Here is a 27,179-nt window from a genome sequence, read left to right as displayed (position 1 = left end):
TAAAATTTTTTTTTAATCTTGTGATGAGAACTTTTATGATCTACTGTCTTAACAACTTTCAAGTATGCAATACAGTCACCATGCAACAATATAGTCACCATGCAGTACATTATATCCCCATGACTTATTTATTATGTAATTGGAAATTTATACCTTTTGACCCTCTTCACCCATTTTGCCCACTGCTACCCACTGCCTCTGGCAACCACTAATCATCTGCTCTCTGCATCTATGAGCTTAGTTTTTTTATTTGTTTGGTTGGTTTGGCTTGGTTTACATGTAAGTGATATCAAATGGAATTTCTCTTTGATAGCTTCTTTCACTTAGCATAATATGCTCAAGGTCCATTTATGTTGTCACAAATGGCAGAATTTTCTTCCTTTAATAGCTAAAGTATATTCTATTGTCTCTCTGTGTATATACATTTTATCCCACATTTTCTTTATCCATTTATCCATTGATAGAAACTTAGATTATTATCTTATCTTGCCTATTATAAATAATGCTGTAGTGAACATGGGGTACATATATCTTTTTGACTTAATATTTTCACTTTGTTTTCTTCGGATAAAGACCCAGAACTGAAATTGCTGGATCATATGGTGGTTATGTTTTAAATTTTTTGAGGAAACTTCATACCGTTTATACCGTTTTCTGTAGTGGCTGCACCAATTTACTTTCCTACCAATAGTGTGTAAGGGTTTCTTTTTCTCTACATCCTCTCCAACACTTTTGACTTTTTATCTTTTTTGATAAGAGCCAGTCTAACAAGTGTAAGGTGATAATCTCACTGTGGTTTTGATTTGCATTTCCCTGCTGATTACTGGTATTGAGCACTTTTTTTTCAGGTACCTGTTGTCTATCTGTGTCTGCTTTGGAACATGTCTATTCAGATTGTCTGCCCATTTTTTTTAATGGGTTGTTTCTTTGCTATTGAATTGTATGCCCTATATATTTTGACTACTGACTCCTTATCAGGTATATGTTTTGCAAATATTTTCTCCCATTCAGTAGCCTTTTCATTTTGTTGATAGTTTTTTGCTGTGCAGAAGCTTCTTAGTTTGATATAATCCCACTTATTTAGTTTTCCTTTTGTTGCCTTGCTTTTGAGTCAGATTTTTAAAAAAATTTATCACCAAGGTTGATTTCAAGGATCTTATTGCTTTTATTTTAGATGTTTTGAAATATTGGTGTCATGTGGCAATTCTGATGGCATGGATGTTGTCTATCAGAATCTTAATCAGACAAAAAACAATGCTTCTCATTTTCAGAAGAATATGAGAAGAAAAAAGCCATGATGTCCACCCCTCTTTTCCAATCATATTGCCATCACTCTACTTAAGTCCCATATAAACTCACAACTAAGCTATTATGTTAGCTTCCTGTTTATACTTTTAACTCATTTCGTTCAGTGTATGCCATATTGATTTTCTAAAATAGCACGTTTTCTCAGTAGGTGGCTTTACTTCCTATTTCACAAAGACTATATCAAGCATGAATGCTCTTAGTTCCTGCCCTCCCCCTCCCCACCTTCTACAAACACAACTTGCCTCTTTTCTCTGTTACAAACCTTGATTCTAATCCAGCCACTTGTGCTCTGGATCTCATTCTCTCCCATCTCCTCTGGGACCTGGATCCATCTGCTGCCTCTTTTCTGTCCTGTATTTTTAATCTTTTCCTCTCCTTTAGCTCCTTCCCTTTAACCTATAACCAGACTCAACTCTATCTCAGCATAAAAAAGCAAAGTGCGTTTCTCAAGCTGTCACCCTGCCTTTCTCCTTCTCCTCACCCCGAGCTTCATGAAAGCCTGTGCTCTATTTGCTTTCTGAAACTGCTCTATAAACATTACCTGTGGTTGCTTAGGTACTAAATCCAGTAGGCAGCTTTCATTATTTTTTTATCCTATCTGTCTTCAGCTTTGTCTTCAGTTTGGGCCAAAATCTTTCTTTGTGTAATCATTCTTGTAACTCTATAATCATTCCTTCTTACTCTTCCTCTGCCTACCCTCAGCTACTGGTGTATCCCACTGATCAGTTCTTTGTGGTCCCTTCTCTGCCGATGGTCTTCAGGCTGATGGCATCATCATACGCTGAAAACTCCAAAATTCTCTTTTCCTCAGCTTTTCCCTGCTTGCTGAACTCAGTTGCACATAACCCAGCATTTCCACTGAACATGCCTACTTGGATGTGCAGCATATTTTATTATAATACCCTATTTTCCATATCTTGGTAAATAGCACTGCCATCTATCAATTGTCCAGATCAGAAACATGGAGACGATTCTGTTCTTGCTGTTTATAAATACCTAATCCAATTAGGCATGATGTCCTGTGCATTTTACTAAAGTATGTCTATAAGCTTAGTTTTCTTATTCACTTTATTTGACTAAAATAGTTCTTTAGCTACTCACTAAAGTAAGATGGCACCATATTGACAATCAAATAAAAATATTAGTTCTTGTTATTAGACTGTCATAGTGAGTTCCAAATCTTTTGTAAAAAACATCTAGAAATTTAGGCCAAAACTGTAGTTTATGAAAAATTAAAATATAGCAATGTGATCATACCCTTCACACAATAACACCTGTTATTTTAGATAGCAGCTATCACCAAAAAAAGAAAAAAAAAAAAACAGAAAGTAACAAGTGTTGGCAAAGATGAAGAGAAACTGGAACTATTGTACAGCATTGGTGGACACATGAAACACAACTATGGAAAACTTTATGGCAGCTCCTCAAAAAATTAAGCAGAGAATTACCTTATGACCCAGCAATTCCACTTCTAAGTTCATATACGAAAGAATTGAAAGCAGGGACCAGAACAAATATTTGTACACCCATGTTGATAGCAGTATTATTCACAATAGCCAAAAAGTAGAAACAGCTTAATGTCTGTTGACAGATGAACAGATACAGGCTTAATGGAATGTTACTCAGACTTAAAAGTGAGTGAAATTCTGACATACAGTACAGTGTTGAAGACACTATGATAAGTGAAATAAGCCAGACACAAAAGGACAAATTATATGATTCCACTTATATGAGGTATCAGGAATAGTCCAATTCAGACAGAGAGTAGAATGGTGCTTGTGGGCTGGGAAGTTAGTTTTTAATGGGTACAGAGTTTGAATTTAAGATAATGAAAAAGCTCTGAAGATGTATAATGGCAATGGTTGCCTAAGAGTATGAATGTACTTAATGCTTCTGAACCATACACTTAAAAAGTCAAATGGTTAAATATTGTTGTATTTTACTACTGTTGTATTCAGCTCAGGCTGCTATAACAAAAATACCACAGGTTGATTGGTTTAAACAATAGACATTTATTTCTCACAGTCCTGGAAGCTAGGATGTTTAAGATTAAGATGGCAGCAAATTCAGTGTCTGTTGAAGTCCTACTTTCATGCCTGTAGATGGTGGCCTTCTTGCTGTATGGCCACATGGCTGAAATGTCATCTCTCTCTTCTTATAAAAGACACTAATCCCATTCACAAGGGCTCCAGCCTCATGTTCCCAAAGCCCCATCTCCAAATACTATCACAACGGGAATTTAGGTTTCAACATACATGAATTTTATGAATTTGAGGGAGCACAAACAATTCGGTCCCATAGAAGCCATTTAAAATTAGAATATGTTTATCATATTTTTTAAAGCCTTCCTTCTTGATACATCTTTCTTTAGACTTCCAGAAGTAGAGACTTTTTCCTTAACAAAACACAGTGTGAGAACTAACTGAAGGGAGTGGTTTCTTGCCAGAAGGGATAAGGGAATGGTTCTGAGAGGCAATCAGAGATGTCAAAGTGCGCTCTGAAACTCCTGGGTGAAAAGAAATGGAAAACTGGGTGCCACTAATGGTAAAGAACCCACCTGCCACTGCAGAAGATGTAAGAGACACAGGTTCGGTCGCTAGGTCGGGAAGATCCCCTGGAGCAGGGCATGGCAACCCACTCCAATATTCTTGCCTGGAGAATCTCAAGGACAGATGAGCCTGGTGGACTACCATCCGCCGGGGCGCAGAGTCCGACAGGACTGAAGCGACTTAATGCGTGCATGCACAGCTGTGAAGGACATCCCGCTGCTGGCTCTGTCCCCTTGGTGACTGCAAAGATGCCTTCCTCACTCCTCTACTTGTATCCCTCCAGAGTGTGTGTTTCCTAGCTTGAACTAGACCCTTCCTACTTCTGTTAAAGCAAACAATGCACTCCAAAACAAAATAGAACTATACTTAGCAAAAAAAGAAAAAGTTTAAAAATACATGCGTTTTTGCAGTCCTTATGAAGCAATCTAAAAGCTGAATAAAAGAGAAAAGCAACTCAAAATTAGAACAAAGACCTTGGGAGCTCTAACGTGAAAATATGTGTATCATTGTTAAGTGCCAAAGTAAATACAGCATGCAAACCCCAAACTGCTTATCTGTGTGGTTTCCATAGTGTCAATATATATGCAAAGTTGGTCTGGCTGCACTGAGAGACATTAAAGGTCATGGAAGTAAAAACAAAAGTCAGACTCTCTCTGTGAACATTTGGCAAGGAAGTGTCAAGTTTCCTCCACACTTTCTCAGTTCTAGAGAAATGAGCGAGGGGTGGCAGTAATGTTCTCCCCTTCCCTCCACTGCCCCCTTCCTCTCCCCTTCAGTCCCAATCCCCCATGAATTACAGCATTATTTTCTTTTGAGTCCCAGGAAATGAAATTCAAATTTACAGTGAAAGGGTACCCAAGGAAAGAGATGACCTGTTCCTTTTAATAAATATTTTCATATTTAATTACATCATAGCTAAAATGAGAAGTGCTTTAAAAACTGACCTGCTTTGTGGGGGGAGAAATAAGATATCTTCAAAATGCTCTCTCCTTTCAAGTCAAAATAGTTTCAGATAAGTGAATAACAGGAATACCTGCTATAGCAACATAGCATCAGGATGACTGGAATGAATAGGATATCGCCCAGTTTTCACTGGTTGGGCTACAGTTTTTGAGCATAGATTAGGAGGCTCCTGAAATTTTAAGTGGATGTGGTAACAAATTATATCAGTTATAAAAGCTACACTCAGTGGGATGGTTTTGCCTTATTATTTTAGAAGTTTAACAGCAGATATATACGGGGATGGTTTTTGGTTCTGTTTGTTCTTTTAGTGGAAAGGAATGGAAATTTGGCACTGACTTATTCTACAAGCATTTATTGAATGATTACTGTATGCTGGGCACTCTGCTGGGCACAGTTGTGAGTTGTTTGAAACTCACATCTGTTGAGTAGCTCCCCTAAGGTCTCACTACTGATAAACAACAGCACAAGTCCATGCTTTGAACTCCTATTCTATGTTACTTCTCAATTTCTTTTGTGAAAAGGGCAGGGTTCTGTATTGTATGTCCCTGTATCTTCCTACTCCTTCACATCCGATTCGCAGCCTCTGTGCGCAAGAACAGGGTCCATCTCATCAGTCCTCTCCTGTGGAGCAAAACAGTCGATAGGTCTTAATGCATGTGCGCTCATTCACTTCAGTCATGTCCGACTCTTTGTAACCCTGTGGTCCGTAGCCCGCCAGGCTCCACTGTCCATGGGATTCTCGAGGCAAGAATACTGGAGTGGGTTGCCATTTCCTTCTCCAGGGGATCTTCCTGACCCAGGAATCGAACCCATTTCTCCTGCGTCTCCTGCACTGCACGTGGAGACCCACTGAGCCGTGTGGGAAGCCCATAGGCCTTAATAGCTGGCTCCAAATCCCACATACGTGTTACTGCTGCTACAGGGACCACTTCTGCTGCAGTTAACAGTGCTGCTTCCATTACTGGGTTCTCTGTGCGTGCTCAGTTTCTCAGTCATGTCCAACTCTTTGCAGCTCCATGGACTGTAGCCTGCTAGGCGTCTCTGTCTGTGGAATTTTCTAGGGGATCTTCCCGACCCAGGGATTGAACCTGCATCTCTTGCACCTCCTGCTTTGACAGGTGGATTCTTTACTTCTGAGCCACCTTTATTACTATACTATTAACAATCGATAATCTTCACTGACTCCTTCCTATGTAACTGGAACTCTGCTAAGAGCTTTGTAAGCCTTCTTTCATTTAATACTTTCAATGGTGGTTGACTGTATATGCTCTTGAACAGGCTGTGTTAGTTAGATCCAATCCTCTGTTCATTAGCTATGTGACCAAGGGCAAGTTATTTAATGTTCTTGATTCTTGATTTCCTTATCTATGAAACAAAAATAATAAAAGTATCTGTCTAGGAGAGTTGTTGAGAAAATTAAGTAATATAATTTAGAGAAGTAACTATGAGACAGTAAGTTCTGTTCCAAGATGGCAGAGTAGAAGGACACGCATTCATCTTCTCCTGCAAGAATATGTGATATGTATTGACTACAAATCATTATTATTAATACAAATGTAATTTCATTCATCTGTAAAATTCCTGCCATGTTCATACAGCCCAGTTATGAGTCCTTTTTGCTTTGGTCTCCCATATTTTTATTCCAGTTCCCTGCTTGGAACTGAAACCTGTTTTGAAACCAGTCCAGTTGGCTGGATCTCTGACAGCCTGTTCTCTATTCCTGGGAACTGGATCTTGTCTCCTATGTCATCAGCCTTTGGATGGGATGCTACATATCATTCCCTGCCAGTGGAGCGACTTGATTTTTAATATTCCATTGCTATTGTATTCAAGGCAAATTAGGTCCCATTAACTTTGTCTTTGGCTGAGCTCCAGTTCAACATGCTCCTTCATAAATGCCAATTTGAACTGCTAAATGGTTTTCCCACCTTGCTCAATCCTGCTTCTTGCCCTTCTCTACAAACTGACTTTGAAATCAGTACACCTGGAGGTCAAACTCATCTAAGATATAGTTATAGTTATATTTATAAAGGACCAAAGATGAAAATACATAGTCCTGCCCTAAATGAACTTGTGCTGTGCTTAGTCGTTCAGTCATATCTGACTCTTTGGGATCCCATGGACTGTAGCCTGCCAGGCTTCTCTGTCCATGGGGATTATCCAGGCAAGAATACTGGAGTGGGTTGCCATGCCAACCTCCAGGGGATCTTCCCAACCCAGAGACTGAACCCGTATCTCCTGCCTTGCAGGCAGATTCTTTACTGTCTAAGCCACCAGGGAAGTCCATGAATACTGGAGTGATTAGCCTATCCCTTCTCTGGGGATCTTCTTGGCCCAGGAATTGTACTGGAATCTCCTGCATTGCAGGTAGATTCTTTACCATCTGAGCTACCAGGGGAAAATGAACTTACAATCTTTATAAAATAGAAAAAATGCAAGACATAGCTTATATATCCCCTTGGATTCCATTGATCTTGCCTGCCCTGTGTTCTAGACCTTCAGTTATTTCTCAAAAGCTTCCATAGTATATCTACTCTGTGGCTCACATGGTTCTGATGTCTGGAGCCAACTTATTGCATAACTAAGAATCCTGACCCTTCACCTTGGTTATCTATCACCTTGTAGCCAGGTAACCAGTCACATGCTCAGAGTCACTGGCTGCTTCTTCCATTTTGGGGGCTCTGACGAATTGAGCTATTTCAAATCCTGAAAGATGATGCTGTGAAAGTGCTACACTCAATGTGCCAGCAAATTTGGAAGACTCAGCAGTGGCCACAGGACTGGAAGAGGTCTGTTTTTATTCCAATCCCAAAGAAAGTCAATCCCAAAGAATGCTCAAACTACCGCATAATTGCACTCATCTCACACGCTAGTAAAGTAATGCTCAAAATTCTCCAAGCCAGGCTTCAGCAATACGTGAGCCGTGAGCTTCCAGATGTTCAGTCTGGTTTTAGAAAAGGCAGAGGAACCAGAGATCAAATTGCCAACATCTGCTGGATCATTGAAAAAGCAAGAGAGTCCCAGAAAATCATCTATTTCTGCTTTGTTGACTATGCCAAAGCCTTTGACTGTGTGGATCACAATGAACTGTGGAAAATTCTGAAAGAAATGGGAATACCAGACCACCTGACCTGCCTCTTGAGAAACCTATATGCAAGTCAGGAAGCAACAGTTAGAACTGAACATGGAACAACAGACTGGTTCCAAATAGGAAAAGGAGTACATCAAGGCTGTATATTGTCACCCTATTTATTTAACTTATATGCAGAGTACATCATGAGAAACGCTGGACTGGAAGAAGTACAAGCTGGAATCAAGATTGCCAGGAGAAATATCAACAACCTCGGATATGCAGATGACACCATCCTTATGGCAGAAAGTGAAGAGGAACTAAAAAGTCTCTTGATGAAAGTGAAGGAGGAGAGTGAAAAAGTTGGCTTAAAGCTCAACATTCAGAAAACTAAGATCATGGCATCTGGTCCCATCACTTCATGGGAAAACAGTGGAAACAGTGTCAGACTTTATTTTTCTGGGCTCCAAAATCACTGCAGATGGTGATTGCAGCCATGAAATTAAAAGACACTTACTCTTTGGAAGGAGAGTTATGACCAACCTAGATAGCATATTAAAAAGCAGAGACATTACTTTGCCAACAAAGGTCCATCTAGTCAAGGCTATGGTTTTTCCAGTAGTCATGTATGGATGTGAGTGTTGGACTGTAAAGAAACCTGAGCGCCAAAGAATTGATGCTTTTGAACTGTGTTGTTGGAGAAGACTCTTGAGAATCCCTTGGACTGCAAGGAGATCCAACCAGTCCATCCTAAAGGAAATCAGTCCTGGATGTTCATTGGAAGGACTGATGCTGAAGCTGAAACTTCCAATACTTTGGCCACCTCATGCAAAGAGTTGACTCATTGGAAAAGACCCTGAGGCTGGGAGGGATTGGGGGCAGGAGGAGAAGGGGAAGACAGAGGATGCGATGACTGGATGGCATCACCGACTCAATTGACATGAGTTTGAGTAAACTCTGGGAGTTGGTGATGGGCAGGGAGGCCTGGAGTGCTGCGATTCATGGGGTCTCAAAGAGTCGGACACAACTGAACGACTGAACTGAACTGACTGAGGCTTACAAGAAAATATGGGATAAGTAGAAATTTTCTCTCTGATCATATTTTTCTACACAAACCTCTCTCACCACAACTTCACCCTCCCCTAACATACACAGCACCCTAATATGATGAAAATTCTTTTGCCTTCAGGGTTAGCATTTGATCTAGAATTTCCCTTCCACTAACTGTGGAAGAAAAAATTTTTCTTTGAAAAATGAAAGGATAAATCCTTTCATTCCACAATTAGAGATAAGGAGCTTACAACACAAATACCTGAATCAGTTTTAGCTATCAATGAGGATATCACACTCTTTTTTGTTTTGATGGAGGAGGAGAGTTGGAGAGCAGAAAGGCAATGTGGATCTTCAGAAGCGGACAGAGCAGCCTTGAGGCAGGCCAGATGACTTTATCCAATTATACAATTTATTCACAGTTCTGCACTGTTCATCTTCATCTGATAACAAGCAAAGAAAAGCTGGGCATAGCAGTCCTGTGGGGACAGACTCAGACAAATTATAATGGAAACTGTGATCAGATAATAAGCTTAAGCAAAGATCTAATCCATGATGGAATATTTATAAAAAGCAGAATGAATTCTATGTGGAATATCAACTGTATTAAACAAGGCAATTATAATCTGATGCTGGATAGTATGGAACTGAATGAATATTATAGTTCAGATTTTGCTGCAGCAAATGTTGTTTCAAAAAAATCCTTTATAGAAGAAAATCTAAACCTGCTCTTGGAATGATAGGCCATTTAGTTAAAATCATATTTGTTACACTTTATTAGCATGGATAGTTATTACATGGATAGTGATAGAGCTGTTATTTGAACTCAAATTCAGCATTTCTAACTACTAACTGAACTATACCCAGTACCTTCTGTTATGAATCACTGTACTACAATGACCTATTTTGCTGAAAAATAAGTATTATCGCATCTCTACCTTTCAAAATTTTCAGTTTAAAAATTTAGCATAGCATTCCAAGCTCTTTATAATCCACTTCTAACCTCAATATTGACCCCAGTTATTTCATTTTAGAATCCCATCACATTTGCTTACATTCAGTAAATATGCATTGAGCTAGCCCTGTATTAGGTAAAAAGAATATAAGGACCCTCCAGAGTAACGACAGAATAACTAGGAAGAAATTGCCACAGAAGAGGTTACATATGAGTTGACCCTTAAATATGGGTAGTATTCCAGCAGGAGAATGAGGTAAGGACTCTTAAGGCAGACCCAATATGGGTACCCTAGACATGCTTGGCATTTTCCTATTACATTGCATTTTAAAACAAAAATGGAGCCTTGGTACTAGGACAGCACGAGGTGGTAGAAAGAAACTAGATTGGAGAACAAGAGACCAGAACTAACCATATTGGACTAGCCACTTCAAGGCCTTGCTTTCCGTCTTTTCATCTATTGATTAAGAGGGTTTAACTAATACCTATTAAAGACTGCTTCAAGCTGTAATAAACATCATGCTGTGGTTGAGGAACAAGATCTATTCCATTATCTTATGTACAAATGCATGGAGGAAAAACTATCGCAAGAGTCATGGTTAACAACTTGGGCTCTGCTACTCACTTGTTTTATGGTCAAGAACAAGATTCTTATGCTCGCTTCGGCAGCACATATACTAAAATTGGAACGATATAGAGAAGATTAGCATGGCCCCTGCGCAAGGATGACACGCAAATTTGTGAAGCGTTCCATATTTAAAAAAAAAAAAAAGAAGAACAAGATTCTTGACTACCTGATGCTTTGATTGCCTTAGCTGATCATGTAAGGTTGTTGGAAGGGTTGACTCATAATGTAATACTTTATATTAATGAATATAAAGTACATTGCCTGGCATATATCAAGAGTTCAGTGTTAACTGTTCGATATAATTATATGTGCATTCACATGTGTTTGTATGTACACACACATATATATCATACCTGCACTTATATGGGTAGAAATTTCACATAGTATTCAAACTATGTGGACTTTGAAAATGCAATGAAACAATAAAAATCTGATTTATATTTTTAAATAGAAGCAATTTTTTTTTCAAATGACAGTGTGGACTTATTTAATATAACTTTTACTTTTGCTTTAAAAAGTGAAGAAATTGCACCATTCAATCTGTTCTTTTACTTTCTTATAACTTGGAGAAGTTTATTTTGCTTATAATAATTTACTTTCTAGATGGAAATACCTGTCCAACTATTTATATAACTTTGTATATAAATGACTGATATATATTCATTCAACAGGGTAAATGCAAATAATAGCTGTCATGTGTAAAATTCCTGTGTGCCAGGCAATTTTAAGAGTTTTACTCAGATTGTCTCATGTATCCTCATGACAGTTCTAAGAAGGAGAAATTATTTTTCCTATTTTACAAATGAAGAAAACAAAATGGAGAGAATTAAAAACACTGCCCAGGTCATATGACTAGTAAGTGGAGAGCCAATTCCATCCTAAGCCTTGCCTTTCCAGCCGTGCTTCTCTTCCTTCCTTGCTTTGTGAGAGCTTGAAACTGTCTTGAGATCAATTCTTGATCATTAGTTACCAAATATGGCTAGTGATTAAATCCTCTAAGGACCCAAATGTCCATAAACAAAATGTGGTATATCCATGCAATGAAATACTCTTTGGCCATAAGAAGGAATGAAGTACTAATACAATTTGGTTGGACCTTGAAAACATTATGTTAAGGGAAAGAGGCCAGTCATACAAGATCACAAATTGTGTGGTTCCATTTGTATGAAAGTCCCAAACGGGGAAAGGTATAGAGTCACGAATGGTGTGGACGGCAGGACAGTCAGAGAATAGCTAAAGAGTTTCCTTAGAAATGATAAAAGTGGTCTAAGGTTGACAGTGATGATGGTCATATCTACCTATGAATATGCTAAAAACCGCTGAAATGTATTCTTTAATTAGGTGAATTCTATGTTAGGTAAATTATATCTCAATGAAACGGCTTTTTAAAAAAGCCCTCTGGGGAACTTTTTAAATAATTCTGGTTCTCAGGTTCTGCCTCACCCTGCCTCCAGAACCTCCACCTCTAAGATTCCAGTTTGATAAATTTAGATTGGTTCTCTGTTGTTGTAATTTAGTCACTAAGTCACGTCTGACTCTTTGTGACGAGATAGACTGAAGCCCGCCAGGCTACTTTGTCCATGGGATTTTCCAGGCAAAAATATTGGAGTGGATTGGCATTTCCTTCTCCAGGGAATCTTTCCGGTCAAATCTGTGTCTCTTGCACACATCTCCTGCATTGCAGGCAGATTCTTAACCACTGAGCCTTTTACATTTTAATGATAGGCTAGTTAAGTGGCCAGAAAAAAAATTTAAGGAATGGACAGTAAACTGAAAGGGATGAAAAACAAGAACTTCCAACCAGTGGTTAACCATATTTCATGATTATATATATGTAACTACTTGCATTTCTTGGGGGATTTCTATTCAAATTGGACCTCTGAAAAGACTGCATCTTATTATTCTAAAGTTTCAAATGCATTTCAGTTTCTTTAGAATGTGTTAGGCTTTTGCTGACTAAGCAGCATTACCTCTTAGTAGAGGTCCAATGCTATAATTTGACCCCTCTGGCAAATTAAATACAATTATGCAAATTACCAGGATTTGGGCATAATCTAATTAGTACAATACATATGCAGCAGATAATAATTTCCCTGGCTGAAAACTAGATTGTCTTATTTCATGTTTGAAATATGTTTTAGAAAAACATTCTACTATGTAAGCAAGATTTCATTATCTTATATATACTATTTGCTCAGCTCTGTAATGGACATGTTTAAAAAAATAAAGCCAAAATTGGAATCTTCAAGTGATGTAGTATTTTTTCAGAAATTCATAATTACCAAACAGGATATTATGAAACTAGAAAGAAAATTCAAGTGGAAATGATTGCTTTCCACTAATAAAGTATGTGTAACACTGCTATAACTTTTCTCTTTATATAACTACAATCGGTGTCAAGTATGATTTAATGGAGATAATTCTGTTCATTTAAACGTAAAAGTTTAGGAGTTTAAAACTGACCTGAATTAAATTCATACCAATAAATTCCAGTCACACACTTTCTGAATGGTATTTATAATCATGAGATTGAGTGCACTCTTTTTTAAATATGTGAACCCTATTAGCATTAATCAGTATTACATGTATGCACTGAGCAGAAATCAGGAAAGATTTTTTTTTTTAGAGCTCCTTACTGAGGAAACTAAAGAAATTATCCCTCTTATGTAGAGAAAAAAAGAAGCTTTCTTTTTCTTTCTTCCTACAAAAGTGAATTTCATATGTAAGAGAAGTACTGACTAATAGCATTAGATATTGGCCTTTTATATAAAGGAAATTAATGTACGGGTGTACCAAGGCCTCCAGTGTGCTATTGTCATTTCCAAGTGTGTGAACACAGCCTTCACTCATTTATTCTTAGCTTTTCCAGGAGACTGCCAACAAGCACAGCCAGCTCTCAAGCTGTATTGCGCAAAGATTTGCAGCCCACAAAGATCGGGAGTTTTTTTCAAAGGTAACGTCAAGGTCATAAAAGCCCCTAAACAGCTGTTAGGGAGTAACAACGCTTGAGAAAACAGTGGCCTGTGTTAGCTCTTTGTTCTGTTAGCAGAGAAATGCTCAGTTTAGTGGATAAAGAGGAGAAAAAAGTCCTGTTAATTCTATCTTTCTTAATCTACTTATAAACTCGTAGTGACAAGTATATTCTTGAGAAATAAAGCTGCACAAGCAGTGTTTGTGTTGTGAGTATATGTGAAGGCATTAATGAATAAGCATATTTCTAAGTGATGTTACCAGCTATTTTCATTATGCCAGGAGCTTCCCCGCCACAGACCACAGAACCTTGTGATGGGGAGGGTGGCACAGAGTCAGGGCAAATCCGCAGAAGTGGGGTGGGCAATAATCCAGATGGACCTGTAGATTTTAACTGAGTATTGTTAAAAATACAAGTACTGAAATGTGACAGGAGAGGGCCCTCAAACATTTTACTCTAGAAACAAAAGTAAATCATCTCATAATTTGGATCTGCTTCAAAAATAATATGGGTGGAACAAGTAGGTGTGTTATAGATGAAACAAGATTGGTCATGAGTTGAGCATTGTTGAAGCCACATGATGAATACATAGAGATTTAGTCTAGCCTTCTTTTTAACTTGGTGGCTTTTGAAATTTTCCCTTATGATAAGCTTGAATATTATTATATTCAAAAAGGTTAGGAACTACTGTGTTATGTTAAATTGTCAAGTGATTTTGCTTAAAAAATATTTTACTAGATACTCAAGCAGTCAAGTTGTTGAAAACAAACATTAAAATGGTTTTCTACAGACTGTATAAAGGATATTGTTAATCACTTGTTTACTATAAGGATGCCCAGATCTACTGTTTGTAAACTTAACCTAATCTTCATCTCTCAGCAAAAGTTAAACGAGGAAAACACAGCATGCATACTCCTATAATGAGTTACAGGATATATCGATTGAGAGAAATCTAAAAATTAAAATGCATTTTTCACTGTTTCTTGTTAAGCCCTTTTTTCCTCTCTTCCTCCCTCTCTCTCTTTCTCTCTGTTTTACTCTGATGCAGCTATATTTACCCGAAATTTGAAGATAATGACCTATTTCAAAATTTAAGTGGCAACACAAATTAGAAAGCGTCCTTTTGGTCTGTACAATCCGTCTTCAGCAACTGTTCTACTTTTCTTTAGCCTTGGCAAGCTATTCAGAACAACATTTCCTTCTTTTCATTCTGATGCTGGGTGATTGTTTGGTGCTGATACGACATTGGCTTTTCCCATAATTTAGCTAAGAGTGTTTTACACTAGGGAGTTTCAGTGTGTTTAGATTGTAAAACTTTTTCTGAACACTTTTGTAGCAGAACTCTATGTCTTAATAGCTCCAGAAAACTTGTTTTAACTACTTTTTTTCCTGGATTTTTGTTAAAAGTTGATTCCAGTTTAACTTTAATGGATTACTGTCACTTTGCCTTGAAGATAAATTAAAACATGCAAAGAGATGGTCCTTTCCTGTTCTATGTGTTGTTCCTGTGTACAATGTTGGCCTGTTTTATTTATTTAGGTATATGCTGTTCCTTGAGGGTAAGCAACTTCCTGATTAGTCCTTAGGAGCAACTCCTGGAAAACTAATGTAATCCTGCATGTCAGCCACATGTGTTATGCTGGATTGGGTTAAGACTTATGTGATCATGTGTATGCATGTGCCTTTAATTATATAAGAGAATTATCACTTATCATAGTGTGGCTTAATATTATTATGTTACAGCAGCTTCCCAAATTCTTATTTCTTCGCTGATATGCATGATGAGCTGGCAAATAGGTTTTAAGATGTAGCTGTAGAAGAACTAGGCAGCCAATAGTAGGAGGTGTTGGCTGAGACACAAATAGTTATTTCAGAAGATTATGGTTGCTTTAGTAATACATTGCTATGATGTTGTACTCTCAGGATATGATTTTCTGCCTTCTACAGAACATTTTAGAAATAACTGCATTTCCAACACAAATATTAGACAAATGCTGTGTTCCTGTAGCATAATGGTCCTTAAACTTTCCTATTCACATGCAGCCTAATAGAATTGTTTTGACTTTTTATTTTATATTGGAGTACAGTTGATTTAACAATGTTGTGATAGTTTCAGCAAAGTGATTCAATTATATATATATGCGTGTATCTATTTTTCAGATTCTTTTCCCATTTAGGCAGCCCAAAAAAATTTTGCAAAAGTATGTGTCCCTCTTGCACATTGTTACAGTTGAAAATTTTTATTGTAAGTGCCAATAGTTACAGAGGATATAATTTCTCTCAGGGAAATATTTTACTTAAAAATTAAAATGTTGTATTCTTTTTTAATAGAAATTAATGTGATCTAAATACCATAGCAATTTAATATCCCTACCATCCATTTAAAAAGTAAATATTTATGCTTTCTTTATAAGTATTTACATCATTTTTTCTCTTAAACTTATGTTTCCATTCCAGCTCATCCATAAGATATTATTCTAATATATGTTTATGCTTAAGTATCTTTTATTAATATTTTGACAAAGTCATTTATATAAATTGAACTTTAAAATTTTAAAAATTTCCCATGAACATGAGGTCCAAACATCTCTGCTATAAGTCACCAATATAATTACTATTAATATACAGTTGATTTTTAAAAGTTATATGATTTGACTTAAGAGTAAGTATAATTTTATTAGAAATGCATCTCAATGAGATAAGTGTGAGGTGAATTAGGCTTTAAAACCTTTTTAAAATTGTGCCCTCTATTGCTTTTGTTTGGAGGATTTTGTTTTGTTTTATAATTAGTTTGTGTATCTATTGATGAATAGTTATTGCTTTTTGCTGGAGTAAGATAGGTTCAGCATCAATAAAATTTCTAGATTTTATATTTAGAGACACATTTCCTAAGAAGCCTGAGGCATATACCTAAGTAGATAGCTCTGCAAAGAGGGCTTTTTGTTTTTTAATTGAAAATTTACTTAACCTCTTTTCACTGCTTCTGAGTCATATGCCCTAAATTGCTCTGTATTTTGTTGGAAAATAATTTGGAAAGTTATCAGGGAAAAACTTAATGAGGATTCATACTTAACCATTATTTCCCACTGCTTTTCTTCTAGGACCTCTTGAGTGAGAAACTGAGATCTCAAAAATTCACCAAGACCTCCAGGATCCATCATCTTCCTCATCCTAAGTGCAGCTCTGTTACTGCTGCTTCTCTGACCTGCCAGCCAGGAGGTGGTCAGCAGACAACATATCCAAAGACTGGCTCCTCCAGTTGGAGAAATGACCTTACTTCTAGGTGACTCAGGGAGTGAAGGTCAAGCCCCAGATGAGCTGTTTCTACAGTGGAAGCCCATTTTTCAAGCCTTATCTTCATCTGTAAATTGTGAATGCTATTCATATCTACTTGATTCAAGGTTCAGTTGAAATGACACCTGTGAAACTTCTTCCCCAGAATCATCTTAGCAATGTATAAAATGCTGCATAACTATTAGTTGTTCCATACGGAGGATATTTGAACCTCATCCGTCCCAACCCTCTGGTCTCTATCAGGTAAACTGGGTCTGCTGACAGAGCATGAATATTAAGAAACATACAAAAATGCAGCCCACCCATTTGGACCTACTGCTGCATCTTGTTCTCTAAACAATTGGTTTCCTAGCAAAGATCTCATTAACCCACTGAGACCCTTCTTTGATGGACATTCGGACACTGACAGGTACTTCTCTCAGCAGTCTCTCCTTAGATAGCCTTTAATGATTTCCCTCATATTCCACACATTATATAGTGTTAGGCAAGAGGCACTCCTATCTTCTTCCTTGCTCTGTTACAGGCTGGGCTGATCCCAGACAACCGCTCAGTGGAAGGTTGATGGGACAAATATGTACCTTATCAGATATGCAATGAAGAAGAGAATTTAAGTAAATAGACCTGTTCGGTAAATACAGTACACAAGACTTCCCTGGTGGTACAGTGGGTAGGAATCCCTTGCCAGTGCAGGGGACCAAGGTTTGATCCCTGGATTGGGAAGATCCCCTGGAGAAGGAAATGGCAGTCTGCTCCAGCAGTCTTGCCTGGGAAATCCCATGGACAGAGGACCCTGGGGCGCTACAGTCCACGGGGTTGCAAAAGAGTTAGACTCGACGTAGTGACTAAGCAACAGAAACAGCTCCAAATTAACTGGTACAATGCTAAGAATTTTACAGATGCTCAATTAATATTTGTTGATAAGACCACTAAACATCCTTGCTTTCCTCAAATCTTTGCACATTTGAGTTTGTCTGGGTTCTGAAGTTCATCTCAAAATATTTTCTCTGAATACAAGGAAGCACATTGTGAGGTCTTTTGAAACTGAGAACTTGTCAACCTTTTTTTTTCTTTACATCCATAGACTTCCTAGAACAACTTCTTAAAAAGTCTATAGATAGTCTCTTTTACTTAAAAATTTTATTGTGACAAAATATATATCACATTAAATTTACCACTTTAACCATTTTTAAGTGCACAATTCAGTGGCATTAATTACATTTGCAGTGTTGTGTTGCTTTTTTTGTCAGCTGAATAGAATTCCTAATATGTTTGTGACAGAGACGGATGAAGTGTTAGCTAAGAAACAATTGTAGTGAGCTTTAAGAACATTTCATAATCACAAAATACTTATCAGAGGACACAAATACATACAACATATGAATTGAGTAGGTCCTGAACCCCATCCCATGGAGTTAGGAAATCCCCGTAACTGTTGTGCAATGTGCAGCATCAGATCTTCCTTGGAACAGGATCGTCTTATGTCAGGCCAACAAAAACTTGGCATTGATGCATAATTAATGAACTGAGAAATGTATTAATGAGATTTCTCTCTAATTAATGTTTCCCCAATATCTGGCATAAAAGCAAAGCTGTATTAATTAGTAGAGTGGGTGTTTGTCTGTGTGTGTGTGTGTGATTGTGGATGTTGTGCGTCTGTGGTTATAGTCTGACATATTTCATTTGCAGTGTTTTTCCTTCCTGACTCTTATTCTCCTTCCTCATTTGCGCCCCCTCATCACTCCTTTTGTTTATCTCAGGACTGCCATTATGTTTTTGTATGTGGATAGGGGGAAGGAGTGACAGATTGAACAATTCCATTTTTAGATGGATGTCAGCATACATGAATTCATCAATATTTCATAATCTAGGTGGTGAAAGCCCCTCCTTTTCTTAGAGCAAAGAGGACATTATGCTCTGTGTGTGCAGCTCAACTACCATTAATGTTAATTAAATCATGCAGGCAAAGCCCCTTTCTTGAGTTGATAACATGCTCTAGTGTACATCACCGTCAATTGTAAGTCAACTCTTAATCATCTTGGGTAACAGGAGAGATAAATCCCCCTGCTGAGCAAAAGCACCTCATGCAGGGATTATTGGCCAACATTAGGATCTGAACTTAAAATTGTAATTCTTTCTTTTCCTTCGAACTTCTACTATTGTTAGTTAAGTCAAAAATTCCCCCAGGAAATGAACAAATACGAGTGTGTATGTGTTTATAAGCAGTGTGTGGGGTGCAGGGAGAAAGCAGAGATAAAGGAACATTGACGGCTAAGAGGAAGAATATTTTTTATTCATGTTTTAGGGTTACAAAAGTACTTAATTCATTTTTTCAAAATCTTGTATTTGAATAACATGTTTTTGCAGATATAAAAGATCTTCCATGTGTTCTGATAGTATAATGAAATAGCCACTGCTGAAAAATTTACTCCTTGCATGGGTAAATATTTCTTCACTCCACAGATATTCATGAAATGTCTTATGTGCCAGGTTGTGACTTGCTACAAAGATAATTAAGACTAAGTTTTTGCTATCAAGGAGCTCCCTGATTAGTGGGAGAGATTGACACATAAACAGATACTTAAAACATGTGAGTAAGCAGTTCAGTTCACTAGAGCTTAAATTCAAGCTAGAGAATGATGAAAGGCACGGCTGGAAAGCTAGGGGAAGGCGGAATAGAAAGCCTTGAATTCCACATTGTGCTAGTCAGGACAAGAACTGCTGTCACTACAATGGTTTGAAATGCTGGAAGTGGTGTTCTCACTCTCAGATCAGTTTAGTGCAAGCCATGGCTCTATCCAGGGCATTGAGGCTTCCTCCAGCATCTGCCCCATCTGTCAACAGACTGGAGAAAGGACGAGCGAGTTAGGCCTGGGTCCGCCTTGGGGTGACGCGCTTCACTTCTCCCCATCGTGATCACTTGCCCCAGTTTATGCCTGAATTCCTAGGACAGCAATTAACAGTGCAAATGTTCTCTTGCACTCCCAACAGTGTCCTGATTTGGGCAATACATTGTATGATCACCCTAATGTCTTCCACCTCCATGGGCCAGAATTCAATCACATCATCACACCTAACCTCAAGGGAGGCTGGGAAATCTATGTCAACAAGGGGAAAAGGCAGTGAATTTTGGTGAATGCAAGGCACTCCCCGATGCACATGTTGAAGCACCAGAGAGTTATCCTCTCTATCCATTGCCTTTTAAACATTTCCTCCTAAACACTGATATGTCTTTGAAACCTTATTGCTTATCTTAAAAATTCATTTGAATTTTGCGTCCTGCTCCATAATATATTTGTGTTTTTCTTTTTAATTAATTAATTATTTTTGGCTGTGCTGGATCTTCCTTGCTGCGCTCTGGCTTTCTTTGGCTGCAAGCAGCGGGGGCGCCTTTCGAGTTGCAGTGCACAGGTATCGCGTTGCGGTGGCTTCTCTTGTTGAGAGATACAGGCTCTAGGTGCGTGGGCTTCAGTAGCTGTAGCACTCTGACTCAGCAGCTGTGGCCCATGGACTCAGTTGCTCCGGGGCATGTGGGATCTTCCTGGACCAGGAATCGAACCCGTGTCTCCTGCATTAACAGGCAGATTGTTGTCCACTATACCACCAGGGAAGTCTCCCATGTTTCTCCTAAAATAAGATTAATATGCTTCTTTCTTCAAAAATCTTCACAGATAAATAATGCTCCAGGAATATTTGCTAAAGTTAGTTGTTATTTTATTGACTCCTAGAAGAGCCATACACCACTGAGACACACACCACTGAATAGTCTTAGACAGAATGACTTGGACAGATTTTCATTTTAAAAAGAACCCTCTGACACCTCTGTTAGTGTAGATTCCCAGTGGCAGATCAGAGAGACCAATCCAGGTTTTTACAGTTATCTGGGTGAAAGATGATAAGCCATCTGATTTAGGTTAGTGCTGGTAGAAATCGTAGGAGATTAATTCAACAGGACTGAACCAAGAAAGAATTTGACTATGTAAAAATTAAAAGCTTCAGTAAAAACATAATAAAATTGTGAAACAAGGGGCAAACTGGGGAAAACATTTGTGACACCTGAGTGATATGAAAGATAAAAGGGTTGATATTCCTAATATTCAAAGTGGTCTTATGACTCAATAAGATAAAAAACTTTCTAATAGAAAAAATGGATGCAGCAATTTATCAAAGAATATAATTGCCCTACAAAATGTTAAAACTTCACTAACGATCAAAAAGTAGAAGTAAAAAGACAAGAACTACTTTTCGTTACCAGATTAGTAAAGAAATTCTCATCATAGCACATATTTATGTGCAAGGTTGGGCTTCCTCAGTGGTTCAGCAGTAAAGAATCCGCCTCCAATGAAGGAGACACAGGAGGCACAGATTTGACCCCTGGATGGAGAAGATCCCCTGGAGGAGGAAATGGCAACCCACTCCAGTATTCTTGCCTGGAGAACCTCATGGACAGAGGAGCCTGGTGGGCTGCAGTCCATGGGGTCGTGAAAGAGTCGGATACAAATGAAGCAACTATGCATACACCACATGTACAAGGTATTAGTATCAGTGCTGTCCTAACTGTTAAAATTGAAAACAAGTATTTCCTTCAATGAAAGATTCGTTAAATAAATTATGACATATTTGTATCAATGGAAATTATACAACCATTAAAACATGAAAAAAATATTGTGTATATCTATGTTTATTGAAGTAGAAAGACTTCTGTGACCTGTTAAGTAAAAAAACAGAATGTTTCCCAACTCCTTGTATAACATGCCTCACTTTCTATAAAATTGTCTGTATGTGTGTTCAGGAATGTGCATGTGTATATATAGAGAGATATCTATAAGGCTGCTCCACAAAATATTAAAACAGTGCTTATTTCTAGGTAGTAGGGTAGGAGATAATTTTTAGTTATTTTTCTCTGTCTTTTTATATCGTTTTTAAATTTAAAAATAAATATTATTGTTTTATAAGTGAATAAAACTTTATTCTTTTTTGGGGAAAAAACAGCAGATATTTTATCCCTTGTAGTAAAAAATGAGGATGGCTTGATAATGAGTTGCATTTAGAGAGTGACGGAGAAGTCTTGGTCAAGGAGGATGTCCAGCTTTCTCATTCCTTCATTCTCTGGTACTGGATGAATGGCAACCTCTTCTTAGTTACCTTTTTCTCCCACTGTCATTCCCTTTTCTGTGTAACTTCTCAGCTCATATTCTGCCCCTCCTAACTCTGTATGCTGGTCACATTGTTAACCCTTCTAAAATTGTTTGTTTTATTTTAGGATACTCTCTTCATCTACTTTGCATAACTGAGCTGCAGAAGATTAGAAATGAGATATATCACTGGAAATGACTGGCCTAAATATTCTCAGGTCTTCCCTGGTGGCTCAGATGGTTACGAATCTTCCTGCAATGTAGGAGACCCAGTGTCAATCCCTGGGTCAGGAAGATCCCCTGGAGAGGGGAATGGCTACCCACTCTCATATTCTTGCCTGGAGAATTCCATGGATAGAGGAGTCTGGTGGGCTACAGTCCATGGGATCCCAGAGAGTCGGACATGACTGAATGAGCATGCAAGTGCATAAAAAACAAAAAAATAAGAAATGTATTGAGGATCCCAGTTTGGCATCAGAGAAGATGAGTGTATGAATAATGATGTTTAGTAGGGGCCCACTACTGTGTGGCTCTGTTTCATACTATTCAAAGTAGTGGTAAGAATATGAATACCCTATGAATAGGGTAACCCAGTGGGTTGCAAAGTTTGGTAAGGAGCAGGAAAGAGTTCATTGTTGACTGCATTATTGCTAGAGCAGGAGGTTGAGTTGTGAAAACAATGGCCAATCTTGGTTAACAATTTAAGAGGAATTGCCAACTCATTATTTTTCTGTATTGCAGTTTTGCCTTGCAAACCAATTTATTTAAAAGCCAAGTTATGCAGACACAAGCCTAAATGCTGTCTCTGTAAATGTATAGATTAAACATAGACACTCTTCATGGTCAAGAAACATCAAAGATTGAAATCTAGGTGGGTCAGCTTCTTGAATCTTATTCTCTAGGGCCACCACACCCCAGACAGTCTGCCTTTCTTGTCGTCACTGAGATCTTTGCCATTTGAGGCTGATTCATCCCAGCCTTCAAGGGCCAGGGCATTTCTTAGTATGCATTGAACTCAGGCCAAGCTATTGTTTCACACTATTATTGTTTAAAAGACAACGTGTACTAGAAATGTGAAACAGGAAATGTCTATCTGAACTTATTACTGGAGAAGAAATTTTCCAGAGTCTATACACTGATGTAATTATTTTCATATTTTTAAAAACTGTTTAGTGGTCAAATCTTTGGAAGAATTAATTGTCTTTGCCATTGTGGGCACAGCATAAAGCTTATTGTTGTTGTTTAGTCACTAAGTCATGTCCTACTCTTTTGCGATTCCATGGACTGTAGCCTGCCAGGTTCCTCTGTCCATTGGACTTCTCAGGCAAGAATACTGGGGTGGGTTGCCATTTCCTTCTCCAGGGGATCTTTCTGACCCAGGGATCGAACCCACGTCTCCTGCATTGCATATTTTTTTTTTTTCACCACTGAACCACCTGTGAAGCCCATAAAGCTTATCACTCTTTTAAAGGAATAGAACACTATAACTTCCACAATAAAGTTTCATATTATTTTCAAATTAGTTTTTAAGATTTTTTTTCTCAGTTTGTGTGTGTTTTGAAGCAAATGTATTTGAATGTGTTAATTTTTATTTTCTTTGGAGGGTGCTTATACAGAAACTTTTCCTCCATCTTCAAAGTCGATGACATATGCCCCATTCCCTTCTGTTCCAGGACTGTTTTGTACAATTTCCTGTAAACAGCAGTAGGCGACTTCAGTTTATTCTGGCTGGTTGGTTCACTATTCTTGCAGTACTTACAATGGACATTTCTCAGGACAACTAATCTCTTTTTTATTTTGGTCCCATTCTCATCAGCACCAATCCTGTGCTTTGAAATGAACTGAAATGCTGTACTCTGAAAGGATGACGATTAAGCCTTAAACTGGGTCCAGGGATGAGGTGAGGAGGAAAAAGCCCTCATAAATCTGGTACTTTTTTATCCTGAGAAATGAAAAGCAATAAGCATTACTCTATAAAGAAAGGAAACGATATTACAAGCTTTTTCCCTGACCACCATACTCTGTCTTTGGTTTAAAGCAAAGCGGAAGCCAATCAATTATTTAGTCCTTTTGTATATTTAAGGGTAGAATTTGATTTTATATATCTGACATCAAGAAGAAGAGATCTTAATTCAGATATGACCATGTCTTTTCTTCTCTTTCTTCTCTTATAAGTAGTTTCATACTGTTGTTTTATATCAGTTTGTATCCATGATCTTTTTTTCATCCTGTGTGTTATGCATCTGATAAACTCCATTTTGTCCCATTTCTTTCAGCTTTTTCTTCTATAGACAATTTTGCAGAATCCCAGGAATTTTTTTCTCCAGCTAAAATGCTATCACCTGTAGCATTATTTCTAATGTTAATTTGAGCTTCTGTATCCTAGCTTCTTTATCCTAGCATACGCTGTGCAGGTTGAATTCTTAAGTGTAGCTATAGAAAATGAATGATTGGTTTTCAGCCAAGCTCAGTCTATGTCTTCTCATGACCAAAAATAATTAGGTGAAAGTGAAAAACTCAATTAGCTATTGTTTTGTCTGTCTAGTCCCCCAAAATTTACATGAATATTTTGGGAAATTTTCTTAAGTTGAATTCACTGAGTGTATATATTTTATGTATGTTGATGGCTAACTTTTTATTATGTAGCTATATAGTCAAAAGTTTTCAGTGAGAAACAGTTTCAATTAAAAAAAAAAGCCATTTCGGAAACAAATGAGGTCAATGGGTGGCTTGTTTTAGAGAGGGAGGGTTGGGAGGACTTTGGAGTAAGAGGAAGTCCTATGTCAGAGGGCTCTGTGCACATTTTCCTGAACCACCTCAGCTGAGCACAAATGTCATCTGTTATTTTAATTGACTGTAGTAGCTGCATTTTGCCTTTTCTCACATTACATCGTGAAATCAATAACTTATAAGTATGGCAAATCTTTATATTCCACAGCTTCCTCTCCCTTCTCCCCAAGTCCTAAAAGTTTCCTTTTCATCCTTTCTCAAGACCTCAAAAACTACCAGATTATTGTTAAAAAACTAAACACATTTTGGAAGACTACTTACCATTAGCCAGAGTGGAGGTCCTGAGTCATCCAAATGTTCTCTAGCTGGAAAAGAAGCATGAAAAAATTTTCTGCCCACCTCTGTATGTGCTGTAGCATCCAGGTAAATCAGGGACACACATTTATGACACTCAGTGAAGAAATGAAAGGGTAAACAAAATACAATGTATTTCTGTGCCTTCATTTCAAAGGATACAGAGACTTCATTTTTCTTCTTTTCTTCCAGCTTGTGTATTTCAGTTTGTACGGAATCGTTCCTTGGATTCATAAAATATTAAAGGACTATATAAAGAAAGACTTAGAAATCAAAGGAAAGTCAACTAACATAGCCTCTGTTAGGTGCATTCATAAAGCTGACTCTACCAAAGAACAGTGTTAAATTAATAAGCACTGGTTTCTTACCATGTTCTAATTTTATACTAAATGCAGTGATTGCAAGAACATTGAACAGGAAACATTTAAGGATTTTGTCTGGGCAAATATTGACCTTAAAATCCTGATCTCTGACAATGTCAAGCATATTCTGTGGAAAATTGTGAAGTAAAATTTTGAAAGTAAAGGGAAATTTAAGTGTTTAAATATTTATGAATTGTTTTAATATTTTTAGAGGAAAAAAGTCATGCTATTTATTTTTCAGAATGGCATATGATTACCATACCAAAATCCACAAAATGTGAAAAAGTAAAGTGAAAGTATCAAGAAGGAATCAATTGTTTTTATTCCAAAGACGTAGGTAATAAATGAGGATATATTCATAAAATACACTTGGAAGGATTTATAAGGAACTAGAAACTGGTTGCCTTTGAGGAAAAGAATTGAAGACCTAATTGAAGACCCAAAGTCAGGGAGACTTTGCACAATTTACACTATTATCTTTTTTTTTCTTTGTACAGGTATAGCTTTTTTAAAAAGAATAAGGCTTTACAAATACAAATTTTTACTGTAGGTTTCTATTTCTATAAAATTAAAAGTAGGTGCCTGATCAGTAGATTTTGTTGATGAAACAAACTTGAATTTGCTTGCCTGTCACAAAGCAAAACCAATTTACTGACACCAAGTCCTGTTGAAGGAAAACAGCATTTATTTGCAAGGTGGTAAGCAAGAAAAGTCTTCCTTGATGGCTCAGATGGCAAAGAATCTGCCCACAATGCAGGAGACCCAAGTTTGATCCCTGGGTCAGGAAGAGCCCCTGGAGAAGGAAATGGCAACCCACTGCAGTATTCTTGCCTTGAGAATTCTATGGACAGAGGAGCCTGGTGGGCTACAGTGCATGAGGTTGCAGAGTTGGACATGACTGAACGACTAATACCAACTAACACCAAAGCTAGGAGAACATGCAGTTCATATTCAGAAGATATGACATGCCCGATGGCTTTCAGGGAAAAGTTTTTAAAGGCAACATTTAGGGTGAGGGTGCATGACTTCTGATTTATTGGTGGTGAGGTACCAGGGTGATATTTCAGGGATCTTAATCTACTTTTTGGTTCCAGTCAGGCTGGGTTCTACATGCTTGTGGTCAGCCTGTGGTCACTATCCTCTATCTGTGTTGGGAGGGTGAGGGTGTCTTAATTTCTGCAGAACTACTCAGAGATATGCATCAAATTCTTATGTATACTCCTTGTGGAGAAACTAGGATTCTGTTTTATTGCTGAACCATTATTATTACTTTTCTTGCTTAACTGCTTTTTCTTCATTTCTCTCTCACCTCACTTCCCGTGGTAGTAATTGCTTGGGCCTGCTCTTTGGAACTCAAGGAAGAGGCCTAGAAGACTAAAGCCTTTTTCTACAAACAAGAAACAGAGGACGCAGAGGGACTTTTGTATCCTGGAGGGCACTGCAGGGCCCTTCTCAATTTTGATCTTCCCTTGTGGCTCAGCTGGTAAAGAATCCGACTGCAATGCGGGAGACCTGGGTTCGATCCCTGGGTTGGGAAGATCCCCTGGAGAAGGGAAAGGCTAACAACTCCAGTATTCTGGCCTGGAGAATTCAGTGGACAGTATAGCTCATTGGGTCGCAAAGAGTCAAATATGACTGAGAGACTTTCACTTTCACTTTTCTTTGATACTCCTCAGTCCTGAGGGGCATAGGAGTGGGACTAGAAAGGGTATAATGTTTTAGATGGAGAGGTTAATCATAAACTCTGTAGAGGAACTCGGTTTTACGGGGACTCAGTTTCAATTCTACCCTATACCCATAAAGAGATCAAACT

At 37.9% G+C, this 27,179-nt stretch overlaps 1 protein-coding gene and 1 non-coding gene across 2 annotated transcripts in view; both read left to right on the top strand.

Moving 5' to 3' along the window:
* The window catches only part of LOC136145980 (uncharacterized), a 122,287-nt gene extending 100,537 nt beyond the window's left edge, over positions 1 to 21,750 (top strand). Inside the window, exons 5-6 of the mRNA XM_065904827.1 lie at positions 13,384 to 13,476; positions 16,596 to 21,750. Of these exons, the coding sequence (XP_065760899.1) occupies positions 13,384 to 13,476; positions 16,596 to 16,781 (279 nt within the window). The 3' untranslated portion in view covers positions 16,782 to 21,750. The remainder of the gene's footprint in view (positions 1 to 13,383; positions 13,477 to 16,595) is intronic.
* On the top strand, positions 10,549 to 10,655 carry LOC136156690 (U6 spliceosomal RNA). Its single transcript, XR_010661178.1, has one exon. It is a non-coding gene; the product is annotated as a U6 spliceosomal RNA (small nuclear RNA).
* Positions 21,751 to 27,179: the final 5,429 nt, after the last annotated feature.

This window comes from Muntiacus reevesi, chromosome 1 (assembly GCF_963930625.1).
Source record: "Muntiacus reevesi chromosome 1, mMunRee1.1, whole genome shotgun sequence".
NCBI lineage: Eukaryota > Metazoa > Chordata > Mammalia > Artiodactyla > Cervidae > Muntiacus > Muntiacus reevesi.
Note: the sequence above shows the minus strand (reverse complement) of the source record. Positions and strands in the feature narration are given on the sequence as shown.